The 12844-nt window shown below is 35.9% G+C and overlaps 1 protein-coding gene across 5 annotated transcripts in view; it reads left to right on the top strand.

Moving 5' to 3' along the window:
- Positions 1–12844, top strand: part of LOC120778467 (protein furry) — a 141228-nt gene that overhangs the window by 111246 nt on the left and 17138 nt on the right. For 4 of the 5 annotated variants that reach the window (XM_040110279.1, XM_040110277.1, XM_040110276.1 and 1 more), the window contains 5 exons: positions 5240–5362; positions 5543–5676; positions 9208–9306; positions 12103–12237; positions 12541–12712. In XM_040110279.1, the coding sequence (XP_039966213.1) occupies positions 5240–5362; positions 5543–5676; positions 9208–9306; positions 12103–12237; positions 12541–12712 (663 nt within the window). The remainder of the gene's footprint in view (positions 1–5239; positions 5363–5542; positions 5677–9207; positions 9307–12102; positions 12238–12540; positions 12713–12844) is intronic. The other variant, XM_040110275.1, reaches the window with a different exon arrangement.

The following is a 12844-nucleotide window of genomic DNA, read 5'->3' as shown; positions in this document are numbered from 1 at the left end:
TAAAATTTTTTTATATTTTTTAATTTATTTGTTTATATTTTTTAAATATTTAAATCAATGTATCACTATAAAATTTAATTTTTAAAATTTTTATTTTAATTTATCACTCACAAATAAAATAAACTTTTAATTATTTTTTTTTCTATTTTTTAAATATTTAATTTAATGTATTACTATAAAATTAAGTTTTTTTTAAATTAATTAATTTGGTTTTAATTTTTTAAATTTATTTATTTTAATTTATGTACCTCAAAATATTGATTCGATTTCAGTTTTTTTATTCACAAATTCACAACTATCTCGTAAACAACTAAACCGCTTTGTTCTATCCGCGCCCGTCTCAATTCGCAGGATTTCTTTCCGATATTCGATGCGCGCCAATCGCCTTAACAAAGGTAACTGTCGAAACTCCGCCAGCAACTTTCGCTTTTTAACCAAAATCGCAAATGTTTGCTGCCATCTCGCTGGAAATATCGTAAAAGCTCCACAAAAACGAAATAATAACCGACAGTGGCAGGATTCGCGCGCTCTCCATGCGCCTGCGCCATGCCAAGTCGTTGCATTTCATTCATAACTTCCGCCAAAAGGTGAAGAAATACTACGAAAACGGAAATACAAACATATTTTCCTTTGTTGTGCTCTATATTTATGCACCCGATGTCCTCCAGCAGCCGCGATTATTATTGTCATTGTGTTTGTTGTAGTAGTAACCGGCACTACGAGCTCAACAAAATACAAATTCACTTTGTATGTGTGAAAGTGTGCTTGTATGTGTGTATTGTGTGTGTGTGTTTTTCACGTATCGCCTGACCTTTGCCTCATTGCAATACAGCAAAAACAACAAATAGAACAAACAGCAACAGGTGGTTATTATCGTGTAAATAAAATATGTAAGCATGCGTTAATGTATGTGTGTGTGAATGAAACTTTTTGCTGGCTTGGTGAATAGCTGTGTGCGTGCATTTACCCAGCACAAATAATTGTAGGTATACATAGTATATACATACATATTTATCGAGTCGATGGTAAAGCAATTAATGCCAACTATGTGCGTAATATATTTTGGTCACACCATTTTTTTGTTTTTGCAACTTTCGAACGCAAGGGGATCATATTTGAAAATAGTTATTACCAGAAGGAAACGTTGCAGATATTATAAAATACATATCGTCACTTAAAATGCAAAATAAGGTAACATCTCTTTTCATTAGTTAACAGGCGAAGGAAAAACGATGTAATAGAAACTACTCATAGACAAAAAATTTGAGTTTTGGTTATAAAATGGTCATATATTGGTTATAAAATGGTTATATATTAGTTACAAAATGGGTATATGTTGGTTACTAAATGGTTATATATTGGTTATATCTGAAAGCGAAAGCTTAAATTTTGCGTATTACACATATAATTTGATGTAAGCAATAAAAAAACTCAATTTCGATTTTTTTGATCATACGTTGTTTTGCATTTCAGGTGACGATATGTAGTACTATATAAATGATCCGTGTACGAGCTAAGTCGATTTAGTCCCTCAGTTTTTGAGTTATCAATCTGAAATTTTGCACAAGTTTTTTCCTGCCCAAGAAGCTGCACATTTGTCGAAATCGCCGATATCGGACCTCTATAGCTTATAGCTACCATACAAACTGACCTACCGAAATCAAGTCTTTGTATGGAAAACTTTTTTATTTGTTGACATATCTTCACAAGATTTGGTGCGTATAATTATCCAGCTGAACAGCTGAAGAATCTCTGAAAAAATTGTCCATTTCGGATCACTATAACACATAGCTGCCATACAAAATGATCGAACAGAATTTGGACCTTGTTTGGACAACTTTTTTATTTGATGAGATATCTTCACGAAAATTGGGCACAGAATTTTCTGCAAGACAGTACTAAAATCTCTGACCAAATGTTTCTGATCGGACCTTTACAGCACACAGCTGTCATACAAACTGGCATATAAAAATCAAGTTCTTGTATGGAAACTTTTTTAATTGACGAGGCATCTTCATGAAATTTGACATGGATTATTGTCTATAAATACGCTATAATCTCCGAACAAGTTGTTCAGATCGGACCACTATAGCATATAGCTGTCATACAAACCGTCCGATCCAAATGAATTTAAGTTATGAAAAAATTTTAAATTTATTGAAAAGTCATCTGATTACTCTTTCAGAGTTCATAAAAATTACTTAGCATTATTCGCTTTCTATTTGTTTAGCCCCTTTTCAACTGCTGAACTTTCCAACTGCTCTCAAATTCCACATACACATGTTGATATAGGTTAGCTAGGCGTGAAAGGAAAGCTGATTACAGCTTCCCTCATTGTAATTTATTTACTTTAACTTCCGTAATGAAAACTATGAATTTAAGTAATAAATCATTATTTTCCAAATCTGCAAACTAGCGAAATTAGTAAAAATTAAATAAATTTTACATAATTCTCACCAAGTAAAAGTATTTTGGAGAAATAAAAGGCGCAGATGCTGTAAAATATATCCCTAAAATTGATTTTAGAAAATAATCTTAGACAATCATTGATGCGATTATTTACTATTATTCCTCACCAACTCTGCTCTGTATTGATATCTTGCGCTTTTGCTTTAAATTTCTATTTTAAATTTGCCATTATCTGCTTGCTGCGCATTCATTCAATCATTCGTTTATCTGTTGCTTGCTTTGATTATTTATATTTTCGCCATATTTATTTACCCAGCTGCCAACCAAAATCTGTGCAATATTTACATATAAAAAAAAATATATATATTAATATATAACGCTGGATTAACACAGATTAAAATATCCTTTGCCTGTTGTTGTCTTTCATACTCTTTTATTGACAAATTGAATTTTTTTCTTTTCAACTTTTCCCGCTCAACAGACGCACACCTGGAGCAAATATTTGTGATTGATGAGCTCATATTATTTATAAAAATATTTTTTAGCTATATAAATATTATGGATTTTTACAAAAATTTCATACATACACAGTTATTTACAAAATAAGAGGGCCACTTTTTGGTAGCATTAAATTCTATGTGATCCTTGGAGGGAAACTATTGCGTGCTTTAGCGAAATTATCACACAGTTATCATGAATTAGACGGTACACGCCTATTGTCAATAAGTCTTTAAAAATGTGCTTTCATAGTTGAAAATTGCTACTTTCGCAGATATTTCAATTTCATCTCCTTTTCAATTGCCGTCTTGAGCATTTTACGACATATCCACCTCAGCTTTCTCAGTTGATCGTAAACCGCAAAGTAAATGAAATTAACGGTCAACCATTGCAAAACATATTATATTTTTTTTGGAAAAATTCGTTTTCTTTTATTTAAGATAGTATTCCCTTAATGGGTGATACACTGATTAGCGACTCGATTCCATTTTTGCTGCACGATTTGTCTTTGGCTTCAAAATAGGCCTCTGTTTCGGCGATCACCGCTTCATTCGTCGAAAATTTCTTCCCAGCGATCATTATTTTGAGTTCTGAGGACAAGAAATAGTCACTGCGGGCCAGTTCTAGAGAAAACAGTGGATGCTGAAAGAATTCGAAACACGATTAATGGATTTTTGCCGTCGTTTTCACAGACTTGAGACTTGGAGCGAGTTCGTCGTGTGCAGTCCACTCGGATGACTGCCGATTAGACCTGGAGTAAATATTTGTTGAGAGAGATAGTGGAGCCATGTCATATATCGCTGCAAAAACTCGGGTTTATTACGCTTGAACATCTCAAAATACTGCTCCAAATCGCTCGGCACCGGCGCCCTATTATATACAGTTTTAGTTGATATCTTTAGAGTGCCTACATACTATCTCGAACAATTTCACTTTACAGTAACCCAAAATAATTTAGTTGACTTGGTTGATGTCGCCGTCGGTAACAACCTCTTTTGGGCAGGCACTGCATTCACCGTCTTCGGTTTTAAACTCCGACGAAAGGTTGGTGAATTCTATCAAAAACTGTTTATATCAGAAATATTCTGGTAGATATTCTTTGAGAATCAATGTCTGTTATTAGAGATATAATTCAGTCTAAAAATAGCGGTCGGGCGTCATTGAGCTGTACTACTACGATAGGTAACATTTTGTATAACTTTTTTTGAGGAAGTGACGATTCGCCATAGCACCTGGAAGAATTCTATATTTAAAGAAGTTTCTTTCTGGTTTTGAAGTCGATGAAGCAGATGAACAGTTTTTCCGAGAATTTAGGTTTTCCTTTTTCTGTGGTCTCAGAACAGAATTTCGAAATTTAGTAGGTACAAGCTTAGTGTGGAGAAATGGTTTGGCTGTGCTGTAGTACCGTAAGTAATTTATTTGTCTTCTTCTGGAAACGCTGTTTTCAAAAACAGTGAAGAAAATATCTAATATCTGCAAAACAGCTGAACCTATCGACTTGAAATTTTCACACTACCCTCTAAGAATAAGAATTTTGATAACAATTTTAATTTTTAAGTCATTATGAAGTGTAAATTTATTCATATTAATCGGTATTTTTTTTTTTTTTGGAAACCGTCAAATCAAAATTTTTACTAGGCTTTCGGTCATTACTTGCATTGATCTAGAGTAAAACTTATTTTAATTTTAATTTTAATTTTGTAATTGAGATAATTTAAACAGAAAACTCTGCCTCAACGTCATGCACGTTTTTTTTGAAAATCCTCCTGGAGATGGGATACGGTATTCAAGGAAATTTTTTTTAAATGATTTTGTTTATTTATTAAACAATCAAAATTAATTAAATATTAAAATAAACTCATCTCGCAAATGGATATACTATATACCCTTATTATAAATTAAGAAAATAATAACTTTGCGCCTAAATTTATGCAAGGCTGTAATGTGAATGAAAATTGTAAGCATACGCTTAAGCGCGCTCGAATATTAAATTTATAGAGAGACTTAACAACTTGAGAGCAATTGTCGTTTTCCAAATACCCGAAAGCTTTCCACGAAAGCTCAAATAACGCCACACCAAAAGTGTTTAAAAACTCCACAAGCACAAACAGTCGACGCGCTGAAGCCCTGCGAAGGACATGTAGCGCTAATTAAAATACTTTCCGCTTTTTTTCGTCAATTTACGATAACTGAAATTCTACGCGAATGTCTGCCGCAAAAGGTCTTTAGTTTTAAGCTCCGAAGTTATTTTGTTTCACTTCATTTGCACGCTGATCTCTTTGCTGAAAATTTAATGAATTTACATTTATTTTCCTTTCGTTTGCCATTCCAGAAGATGACAAGCAGGTCGGCACTTTGGACACATTGCTCAGCAGCGCCTACTGCCGTTCGCAGCGTTTCCTATCCAAACAATTGGCCCAGCTGCGCCCCGAATTGACTATGTCAATGTTCTCCGGTGAGTAAACAAACGCAATCGTCAAACACTTGGCAGCAGCAGCAAATAGTCAGCATATTTTATTCACTTTACTGCCTTTCACCTTCACACTCATGCATTCCACCATCTATTTAAATATACCGTTTACTATGTACAGTTATGAGAGTTTCATTATGTTGGCGTTTTGCTTGTTTTTTGCAGAAATAACCCATCGCTTCCAGACGGCGCGTGAGGATGTGCGTGCCTTGCTGATCCAATGTCTGTTGCCATGGCTGCATAATATGGAGCTGGTTGCCACAAGTGTGCCGCCAGCCACACCGTTATCATACATTATGGTGAGTGCAATAACTCTACGCAAACATACCTATGTGCATTTATACACATATATATATACTTATATATATTATATATATAAGTGGAAAGAGCCATGATTCCACTAAGCGTCTTATGTCTTCACCCAAATCACATTAGAGCGATTTCACACTCAAGCGGAGATTGAACAATTCTTTATAAGGAAAGTACTTTTCAAGCAGTTGGCATTTAATATTTTTTATAGTAAGGATGACACGTAAATTTGTTTGGGGGAAAAGCTGTCACTAAGCTCCAGCATTACAGATTTTTATAGGTGCTATTTTTAACACTTGAAACTATTTGTATTAGTTAAAGTTGTTGAAAAGGAATAAGCAGCGTGAAATTCAAGTGAAATTTAATAACGGGTTACCCAAGTAGAGGTACTTTTTTTAATAGCCTTTGATTGACAGGTCACGCGTGAGTCGTGTCAAGCTGTCATGTTATTTTTGTTAAGTATTGTCTAGCATTTCATCATGGAAAGACTTACGCCTGAATAACGTCTACAAATCGTTCAACTTTATTGCGAAAATTCACGTTCTGTAAAGAATGTGTTTCGCGCGCTTTGCTGAACTTATTAGCAACATAACCGGCCTACTGAGCGTACTATTCGCAACACCCATCACCAAATAGAGCACGTCCGGCACGTAGTGAAGAAAATATAGCAGCCGAAGCTGAGAATGTACGTAGGTTGCTATGTATATGTCTGGCCAAATAATGTAAATAGGCATATTTATCAACGAAAATGTTTTTTTTTTATATTTATTAATTTTTTTTTGTCGATTGCTGTTTTGTTTCGGGCTCATACGCATAGATCTATGATTCGTCACCTGTGACGATGTTATAAACGTCTTTTGAAGCACTGCGATCGTATTTTTTCAGCATTTCTTTACACCAATCCACACGAGCCTTTTTTTTGAGCGATTGTCAAATTGTGCGGACGAGAACAAACCTTTTTTACGGCCAGGTGTTCATGCAATATCGAATGTATGCTGGTGGGAGAAATGCATAGGCGTGCCTCTATCTGAAGGTATGTTACATGACGGTCTTGCATTATCAGTTCACGTACGGCATCGATGTTTTCTGGCACAACGGCTATTTTTGGACGACCTTCACGGAATTCGTCTTTGAGCGAGCGTCGGCCACGATTGAATTCGTTGTAGCACTTTTTCACAGTGCTATAAGATGGTGCTTCATAGCCATACAAAGATTTTAGTTCGATGCACTCTTGTCGTGATAATCCACGTCGAAAGTTGTGAAAAATGATCGCACGAAAATGTTCACGAGTTAATTCCATTTTTTGGTCGAGTTGAATTTTTTAATTCCCTGTAAATAAAACAATTCATGATTAAATGACAAAACGTTCTGAGCGATGTTATGCTAAAAAATGTCAAACTTTCCAATGGAAATGTCAGATTGCACATGGCAACACTTAGTGTTGCCCTAGGCCAGAATATATGTATATAGCAGGCCTCGCATAAGAAGACCTTGAAGAGTCGATTCGGCGCCATTCGCGGTAACTCGGACTGATGTATGAAACGACTTGACGCATTTTACGTCGAAATCTTAAATTCAAATTGTACAGCTTATGCAAGAATTGAAGCCTCTCGAGCTTCTCAAACGACATCGCTTCGCTTTAAGGGCTTTTGAAAAGTTCCAAGAAGATCCTACGTTTTCGAGCCAAATTTTATTCAGCTTTGAGAAACATTTCTGGCGCAAAGGGTATGTAAACAAGCAAAATTGCCAAAATTGGGACGAAGAGCAATCGAAAAAGATTCCTTAGCTGCCATTTCATCCAGAAAAAACAACGGTTTGGTGTGGTTTGTGGGACGGTGAAATCATCGGTCCATAATAACCGACTATTTGATGCATGAAATAACAGCTCGTGATCTCGATGACATTTGGTTTCCACAAGATGGCGCCAATTCCCATACATCGCATCACTCAATGGATTTATTGAGAGAATACTACGGTGAGCAAGTAATTTCACATTTTGGGCCGGCGATTGTCCACCAAGATCGTGTGATATCACACCACTAGACTTTTTCTTGTGGAGATATGTAAAGTATAAAGTCTGTGCGGACAATCCCGCATTGATTCAGGCCTTAGAACAAACATGCTCGAACGTGTCATCGAAAATCGTAGTCAACAGATGAACCATCCTTGACGTAGTCGCGGCCAAGATTTGAAAGAGATAATCTTCAAAAAATAAGTGCTAAAAAATGTTTTATCGAATGATAATAAATATTCCCTATTAAATTTGAAGTGTCTGTGCTTTTTTTGTTTAAAAATGTAGGGTACCACGAAATGTATCACTCTTTATTATCCCTCTTGGAGTAATGGCTTCGAAATATTTGATTTATTCATTTAAGGGGTGAGCATTCAAAAAAGGACTAAGTTTGACAATTTCTTCTAGGAGTAAGGAAAAATAAATCGTTCGTTTAAGCTCTATCAAACTGATATTTCATTGTATAAATATGTCTATGTGAAGGCTGCCTAGTCAATCTTCAAAATCATTAATTCTCAAACACCTGAACTTAGATATTAATCCTCGCCAAAACGTCTTGAAGCGACTAAAAATCTGCATAGGTTCTTTATTTCTAATTCTGATATGCCACCTGGATATCTAAAGGTGTGAGATCTGTGGACAGAGTAGAGTTAGGGCTCCGAACTGTTGAAAAGTGAACATTTTTGAGAACAAACCTCTCATGATTTGCTTTGGGCCCCATTACCAGTTTCTGACCAGCGCTTGTCGAGCTCGCTTGAGGTCCAAACATGCTGCAGTGAATCGTACGAAGCCAGTGGAGTAGGAGCTTCGTTGTCGTTCTACAACTTGTGAAATAGTAGTACCTGATGTAGCAAGCTCATCAGCTTAGCTGTTTCTTACAACTCCGTAATGGTCAGGCAGCCAAAGCAGTCTAATCATGAACTAACTCGATGCAAGAGATAAGGAGACGAGACATCTCTTCACTAGTTTCTAGCCTAGCCGCTAGTATCCCCGCCCTACTATCTGAAGCGATGGTCAGACTTCAAAATAAGTCGGCTTCACCTTGTCTATGATGATCATAGACTGTTGACTAGACGTAACCGTACTAAAAGTAGTCTAACAAAGACCAACCCTAACTATTAAGTACACTTCGTGAAGTGTTTGGGTGAAAAAAGTTCGCTGAAAAAAGTAATGGTGATGATTGCTGCCACCAGCACTTTGACAATTATTCTTTCTGGATCCGAATTAGCTTATTTACATAACAGCTAAGCCAGAAATGAGCTTGCAAGCGCAAGATGATCGGCTGGGAACATCGCTGCAGAGAATTTTTAACAATTGTTCCTTTGTAAATCTTTTCATGGTAATTTGCCAAAGTATAACAAACATAAAAGTCAAACACTTGTGTTCGCTTTGCCAAGTGGTTCAATAGCTATCCCTCTAGATTTATATAATTTTTTATATTTTTAATTGTACTAAAAGCAAATATTATTAAAAATTTCAATTGAATTGGAAATAAATTATTTCATTTCAGTATTTCCCCGATTCTGGTACGCGCGGACGTAGAGAGGGCACTGGATCGACCGAAGCCACCGAAATGATTTTAAATAATCTTTTTTATATCACCGCCAAGGTAAGTCGCCTATGGTGCTAGCTTGCTACATTCGTCCTTCGTAGTTTCTTAATGTAGCTTCGCTTATCAATACATCGTTATTATATATTATGTATATAGATATCGTCACCTAAAATGCAAAATAACGTAACATCAATTTTCATAAGTTTACTGGCGGAGGAAAGACAATGTAATCAAAATTGAAGCACAATTTGAGTTTTGGTTATAAAATGGTTGTATTTTGGTTATTATATCTGACAGCGATTTTCAATTTTTTTGATGATACGTTTTTGTATTTTAGGCGACGATTTGTACATTCCATTTTCCATTTTAAACTGACTTTTTCTCTCTTATTCCTTGAGTTGTTTGTGTTCAAAAGCTGTTTGATATAAAAGAGTCCGGAATAATATACTCAGCAAGTATTCAAATTGTGCATGATTTTGAGAATTTCTATACTATTATTTTGACATCAACTATGTTCATTAGAGATTGCCTTATTTCTCGAATAGACATCCTGTTTATTTTTCGTCCAGTAATTCATAAAAAGTTACAAACCCAATACAGCACACTTTAGTCATTCAAGCTTGTTGTTCTGACAAGGAGCGTGCTCACAACAAGGAATATTTTTATAAATACAATAATAAATCACTGAAGTCTTCTAGCGTCTCGTCACAGATAGTGAAATAATGCCTTGATCTCTTAGTTGATTTAACATCATATTTCACGACAAACCTGTAATGGGTTCTGGACATAGTGATATCCTTGGTAACTGTGAAGCAAATTAACTCTCCGGAACAGGCACCAACTTACAATTAGACCCCAAAAAGAAGATATTTATATGCCTCTGGCCACTTGTAGATATTTAATCGACGAAATTAGTATTATAAATGTAGCTGAGTCGCAGTGGAGTCAATCCCTGACATGCATAACAAGCAAGTAAAGATGTCATAAATTGAATAAGGACCGCACATGCCAACTATTAAAAGTCGAAACGAATGATATTAGAACTCTGGTGGGGGCGCTATCAGGTCACTGTCTGATAGACAAACATGACAACAGACTGGGTGCACCACACAATGACTATTGTAGAAGTTGTCAGGACGTAGAAGAAGGGGAGACAGTAAAATATCTTCTATGCGAATGTAGGGCTCTTTACAGAAAAATAATCGCAACTATCGGCTGATTGTTTCTGAATGACGTTTCAGAGGTTGCAAATATGTAGTATAAAATGACATGTACTCATGAACATGAGGATCAGAGAGGAGACAATAGAGCGAGGAAATATTAGTCCCGGTGGCATCACAATAGACCTCTTAACGGTCTAGGATCGTCGTCAAGCAGCCACTCAATCTACCTACGTAGTTCTTGAACCTAGTTTGAACAATTTGCTGGTTCCATCGAAAACATCTGAGACGCTGATTTTATTTTTTCGTCTCATTAAGAATTTTCATCCCATATGCACATCAACTTGCCAAAATAATGCATATAATCGTTGTCGGGTCTCTGGTGGACCTATTCATTTTATTTTTACATCGATCGAGGTTTTAAAAGTTTGGAGAAAAGTTCACATTGGGCTTAGTTCGTCTTAACCGACGGGGTGTTTTTGCGAATTTAAAGTCGTTTTAATAAACCGATTTTTTTATGAATTACCAAAATGGTCAAAAAAGGCCTTCTCAGATAAAAATTGATTCGATGTCATAAAAATTCTTCAATTTATCGAGATTTTAGATACTTTGGCGTCATTTCGCGATCATTTAGAAAAAGTTGCCGGACATATTTGATGTTGTACATACTCAGCTTGTTTTGACAAGCGAGCGCTATCTAGGTTTTTTGCAGTAACTAAAAATATTCAACTCGCTCAAAGAATGGAATAAAGTCGTTATATTTTCGCACGATTATATGTTACAACCTTCGACGTTGAAACGCTGAACTTAATTAAATTTTTGACAATGGTGCTCCATACAACTGATATTAAAAGATCGTCAAGTAACTTATCGTGAGGTTGAAACAACCATAGGCGTTAGTGGGACCAGCAAACATTCAATATTACAATATTGAGATGTTTCAAAACAAGGCTCGTGTCGATAGATCGACAGACATGTTTAAAAAATACTTTAGCGGTGCTTCGAAAGACGTCTATGGCATCGTGAGAGTTGATGAAACTTGGAATGACACGTATGTGCCCGAAAGTAAACAGCAGTCGACTGTGTGGGTATTTCAAGATGAGGAATCACACAAAAGTTGTTTGCGCACGAAGCAGTTCCAAGCAAATGGTGGCCCTGTTGCCCTTAATAAATCACAGAAACCAACATCCAAAGACCGACTACTCTTCACCTCGATAATACGACCCATTGACTGAAATAACTGCATTTTTGAATACTCAACACATCGATTTGTTGAGCCATCCACCGTATTGTCCTGACTTGGCACCGAATGACTTTATATTTCTGCCTGAAGACACAGTTGATGATAGAGAATATTTTGAAAAACAGTAAAACTATTATCGATGATAAATATTTGTTTTTATCCTCTAGTCCTAAAGTATAAGAAACAACCCTCGCACAATTATACTGTAGAAATTCTTCAAATAAATTTCTTTATACATCTACCATTAGGTCGAATTGGGCTCTGCCTATTGTATACTCCTTTATTAATTGAAACATTAAAATATTTATTATTTTGTTTACGACTTTGTGCTTTTATCTCTATTATTATCATTTATCCTAAAACTCTCATTAGCTAAATTAATGTATTTACTGATAAGGAGAGAATCTTTTGTTTTCAATTAATGAGCAAACCGTTATTAAATATTTTCAGTTTTCTGATTCGCATCCGCGTGACATTGAGGAACTGTGGGGCACACTCTGCCAGTTTTGGCCAAACAATCTCAAGGTCATTCTGCGCTATTTGGTCATAATGAGCGGCATGGCGCCCAACGAGCTGCTGCCTTACGTAAGTGGTTGCCTTTTCCAATTACAAACCGACATTCATTTTAAAATATATATGAATGAATGCGAATATATACGAACATATACGAATATGAACGAATGTGTGCTATATACGAAGGTGTTTGCGAATATATACGAATGTATACTCATATATACGAACGATTTATTACGCGTACTCAGCGACCACATTTAATTGCCGTTTGCAAAAATTTTCAATTTTCCTCAAATATACTCAATTTTATATGCATATCCTATATATATACATACATTTGTATATTTACATAAAAACTTTTGTATTTTTGTCTAGGCGAAACGGGTTGCATTGTATCTCGCCCGCACCTGCCCCGATCGTCTGCTCGACGAACTCATGGTGGAGCTACAGACTGTGGAGACGCTTAATTGTTTAATTGAACGCACCGAGACACCGCCATTTTATCGCCTAACAAGCATGCGGAAAGCTTCCAGTCACTCGGCTGACGGTAAGTGCGCTAAATGCTTCACATAACGGAGAGAGTAGGGCGCGAGAATTAAACGTTTGTGTGTGATTGAATGTGACGTGTCATGAATTATTTATAGATCAAAGTGGTTTTGTGGCTCATTATTCAGTTGTG

This window comes from Bactrocera tryoni, chromosome 5 (assembly GCF_016617805.1).
Source record: "Bactrocera tryoni isolate S06 chromosome 5, CSIRO_BtryS06_freeze2, whole genome shotgun sequence".
NCBI lineage: Eukaryota > Metazoa > Arthropoda > Insecta > Diptera > Tephritidae > Bactrocera > Bactrocera tryoni.
This window is presented reverse-complemented; position numbering and strand designations above follow the sequence as displayed.